Source organism: Cannabis sativa, chromosome 8 (genome assembly GCF_029168945.1).
Source record: "Cannabis sativa cultivar Pink pepper isolate KNU-18-1 chromosome 8, ASM2916894v1, whole genome shotgun sequence".
Classification (NCBI taxonomy): Eukaryota; Viridiplantae; Streptophyta; class Magnoliopsida; order Rosales; family Cannabaceae; genus Cannabis; species Cannabis sativa.
Genome location: NC_083608.1, coordinates 31,001,347 through 31,005,793, shown reverse-complemented (window position 1 = coordinate 31,005,793; position 4,447 = coordinate 31,001,347). Strand labels below are relative to the sequence as shown.

The 4,447-nt window shown below is 36.1% G+C and overlaps 1 protein-coding gene across 1 annotated transcript; it reads right to left on the bottom strand.

Moving 5' to 3' along the window:
- Positions 1-3,546, bottom strand: LOC115699488 (protein disulfide isomerase-like 2-3). The gene is made up of 9 exons (XM_030626930.2): positions 3,304-3,546; positions 2,748-2,906; positions 2,275-2,388; positions 1,789-1,964; positions 1,575-1,674; positions 1,105-1,281; positions 876-1,021; positions 581-727; positions 1-496 (listed from the first exon to the last, which is right to left on the bottom strand). The coding sequence occupies exons 1-9, from the start codon at positions 3,445-3,447 to the stop codon at positions 322-324; spliced, it is 1,338 nt and encodes a 445-aa protein (XP_030482790.1). The 5' UTR covers positions 3,448-3,546; the 3' UTR covers positions 1-321.
- Between the last annotated feature and the right edge of the window lie 901 nt (positions 3,547-4,447).

The following is a 4,447-nucleotide window of genomic DNA, read 5'->3' as shown; positions in this document are numbered from 1 at the left end:
TTTTTCTTTTTTGGCACAAATACGTGGAGTAAAGCTTTACTAATTTATGATGATTATTCTCGTTAAAACAGATACAATGTAATGACTTAATTTTTTTTTTCACTTGACATGACAAGGAGATAGAGAATGGGATCAGCCATATCATATTCTCTTTTCTACTAATATTTAGAAAGACAGTACGCCTCATTCAGAAATCAGTTTGACCATGGTGAAAAAAAGTCATTTCATACCGTAAAACATTAGAATATTGTGATCCTAAGAGTCCAAAATCTTTTTCTCTCCCCAAATCTCGTTACCTTCACCAACTAAGGTTTAATTAATTCACAACTCATCCTTGCTGGTAGTATCTTCCCCCATGAGCTCTTCGAGGGAGAACTCGTCCTCTTCAATGACCTCTCCATCTTTGCCATCCCATGCTTCTGTCTTGACAATTACAGGGGCACCTTCAAGAGGTAAGTTTCCTTTTCCTCCACGACCAGCATCCCTCACAAATTCTCTGGTAAACCAAATTGAGTAGTTTAAAATGTTATGATAATTGCTACTGTGGTATTCGAAATTCTTAGTACAAAAGAAGACTTACATGATATGCTCAAGCTCAAAAGCACTCTTAAGTGGGGCATAAACACTTTTCTTTACGTTTAGAGCAACCAAAGCTGGATAACCATAACCACCAACTCCGACACGCTTTTCAAGGTCTGGCTGCTTACCAGCAGCTGCCCATACATAACTGCAAACAATATAAGATGTTGACTCTTCAGCATATAGTAATGTAAGATGTTTCTTTAAGTTAAATGCAATGGTTAATGCAGATAACTTAAAATGACATTGTAAGACGAAATGGGACAGAATACAAAAAGAATTGAATGTGTCCTTGCCTATAGGGACTCTTCTTGAACTTCTCTGCAACCGACAATAACTGCTGAACGTACTTGTTCCTCCCTTCTGCTTTGGAATCTAAGATGTCTGGCAGGAAAGCCACGAAACATATTGCAGCTGAGCCACATTTTTCTTCCATTACATCCTACACAAGAAGATTACATCACTTTTTAAGTTACCAAAGTACCGATTTTGGACTGAAGAAACAGAAAGGAGACTTGTGCCTACCTGGCCAGTTAGCTCAGTCACTTCAGGAGGTGCAATATTTGTTTCCAACTGTTCAAGAGCAAATGATTCAATTGCTGAAGCAGTTCTTGCACCTTCAAAAGGTGTGGGACTATCTTTATCAGCACCAAACACTAAGATAGTGGGAAATCCTTGAACATTGAATCTGCTCATCAGAGACTGGAAAAATGATCCCGTTAGAATCAAATGGTTTCAAAGTTTCATACCAAAAGAGCAACATAAGTTCCAAGGAAAACCGACAGCTTTTCAAGTAAAAAGAGAATTAAAATGAAACAACACTAAGGAAATTATTTGCATCTTTGCAGCATTTCCTTGCAAAAGGACACGGCGAAAGATATAATATCAGAATTCAGCCAAAGAAAAAGAAACTAGGACAAGAGATAGCAAAACAATGTGCTGGAAAAGATAATTTGATTTGAATTATGTAATCGTCGATAGAAATCCAACATTACCTTTTCTGAATCACAGTCAACATGACCTAACTTGACCTTTCCCTTTAAGTTATTAGCAGCCTTCTTCCACTCAGGGGCCAACCTTTTGCAGTGTCCACACCTAAAAAGGAGAAGATTTAAATAGAGTTAACAATATTGCTTGATTAGCTGTATCTAATCCTCAGAGATGGACAGTCAAAGCTGTTAACCGATATATAGATGATAGGGATCCTACCAAGGTGCAAAGAACTCTACAATCCAGAGATCTTTACTTTTAAGTACTTGTTCGTCAAAATTGCGAGAATTTAATTCTACTGAGGCACTGGCTTCAGAATTTTCATTCGATCCACTTGATCCGCTTGATCCCCCTGTTGCTTTACCATCTAACCGTTCCTTTAGAAGTCCCTTTATCTGTTGCAGGCAATAGAATAGTCAACACATACTGATTACTTTTATATATAAATATATATATATATATAAATATTTTCTCCCCTTTACCATCAGTAGTTTCTAATACATTACAAGTTATGAGAGTTGTTAACTAAACGTTACAAAGCCAAGTTAAATGAGAGTTATTATTACACATAAAACACTTTAGACATTGTACAAAAGTATGAAATCTATCATACCAAAAGCTTTCACATTTTGGTCGATTAAATTCCAATGGAACATCAGTGATTAGAAACAAGAAAGGAACAGATCACAATATGAATTAACAAACCTGGGAGAGAGCGAAGTTTGCGATGGATTTGACATCCCTTGCTCCTTGATAGTCGACAGGAGGTTTTCCAGGTACAAATACCTTGATTGTTGGAAACCCTCTAATACCATATTCCTATAAAAAATTAAATTATCATCCTCAAAAACATTAACAGAGGGTCAATCTACTATTAATTACATTCACATAAACAGGACATAGTAGCTTTTACATTAACTTTTTAGATGTACTTCATTTAGAAGAACTCTGAAATAGAGCTGCAGTTTGACTCATGGGACTATGAAAAAAGCATAACATTACATTTTGAATAAGCTGCGTTCTCGCCTATACACTATTACTATCCCAAGAATAAAATAACAATTCTCCTTTATTTCGAAAGGTTGCCCGGGAAGAAAGTAAGGTCAAATCAAGGCAAAGTTACATTATTTTCTAAAAAGTCAAAACTTAGTGACAATTTATAGGCTAGTGTAGAATACCTGAGCAAGGGACTTGTGTTCATCAGCATCAAGAGCTGCCACACCAACCACACCCTTCAAGACAGTAGCTGCCTTCTCCCATATAGGTGTTAATGCTTGACAATGTCCGCACCACGGGGCAAAGAACTCAACCAGAACAACTTTATTGGAATTCAAAACCTGCCCAACATTTAAATATTTCAGTCTCTCCCCCCAACAAAATTCCAAATAACATACTTTGAATTGATGTGAATCTAATAATCAATGACAACAGATTTACTTTCTCAATCTCAACAACAAATTAAAGATATACAAACTCAGATTTGAAGACTATGCAGTTTATTTTTCAAGAAATGGGTGCAAGAAAAGTAAGTGAAATCTGAAAAAGGAATACCAAGTAATTTAAGGAACAACAAAAATGATCACTGCCCAGATACTGTTTGTGAAAATGAAGACAAATTTGATTAATTGATCCAAAAGATCAAATAAATGGGAAATGAGTATGGTGTTGTAACTTGTAAATATAGGCATATATATGATATATATACACACATATATATTTATACGGAAATTATACCTTAGACTTGAAGTTGGAAGCGGTAAGCTGAACCACTGGGGACGAAGGTCCATAGAGTGCATCACAGACATTGAAGATCAAAAAGAAAACAAAAATGAGCGAAAGAGCTCCGAACAATGAAGACTGCGAACGATCCACTCTCATTCTCTCTCTTTTTCTCAATCTCTTTTTCTAAGATTTGCTGAATTCTTCAAAATCAGAGCAGAAACCTCTCGATAGCTGAACTAGGAAAGAGCCCAATATTATAAGCTGCGGGACGAATTACGTGTAACGACCAATCATTCTTTTACACGTCAGCTACACTAGTATAACATAATATTGTCCATCTTTCAAGCGAAACGACAGGGTTAAACTGTCGTTTCTGCTTGGGGAGACACTTACCACTTAATGAAATTTTTATGGTTTTTTCTTTTGAGTAGTTTGCGGCAAAACCCCTCAATTATCAATTTACTTGTAAAATATCATCCAATCTCATATTTTGGTGGAAAAACCCTCCAAAGTACTGTTCCATTTATATTTTTAAGGTGTCATCTGTACAGCCTCGTTAAGTCTTAATTTTGCCCACGTGGCAGTCACTAAAAAATTATCCTACATAGCAATATTTTACAAAATAAAAATAAAAAGAGAAATTTGCGGCATTAATCCCTAAGTAATTCAATTTGTTGCAAAAAAAATGCTTATTTAATTTGTTGGAAAGGAGGTAGAGCACTGGACGAAACCGGATGTGAATATGGTAAAGGTTAATGTGGATGGAGCTATTTTTGAGGCAATGCATTCTTTTGGTTTTAGTTTCATTGCTCGAGATTGTCATGGAGAGATTATTGAAGCTGGCTCTTTTAATAAGAATGGGACATCTTCTCCTGAAATTGTTGAATTGATTGGCATTAAGGAGGCTCTCAGTTGGATTAAAGATAAGTCATGGGGCAGTATTTTGCTCGAGACTGACTGCCTCCTGGCTGTTCAAGCCATCTATACTAGTGTTGTTATGCCTTCAACATTTGGTATGTTGGTTCAAGATTGTCAACACTTGCTTTCACAGATGTCTCATGTCAAATTGTGTTTTGTTAAGCAAACTGCTAATGAGGTCGCGTATTTCCTTGCGCGTAATTCTTGTTATTTGTCAGATCGTATTTTTGTTAAGGAT

What these genes read in the sequence shown, in the direction of transcription:
- LOC115699488 (XM_030626930.2), bottom strand. Translation starts at nt 3,447, where the DNA reads ATGAGAGTGGATCGTTCGCAGTCTTCATTGTTCGGAGCTCTTTCGCTC. An exon ending in CAAACTTCGCTCTCTCCCAG is followed by an intron (nt 1,965 to 2,274) that starts GTTTGTTAATTC and finishes TGCCTGCAACAG; the next exon opens with ATAAAGGGACTTCTAAAGGA. An exon ending in TTGACTGTGATTCAGAAAAG is followed by an intron (nt 1,282 to 1,574) that starts GTAATGTTGGAT and finishes TCATTTTTCCAG; the next exon opens with TCTCTGATGAGCAGATTCAA.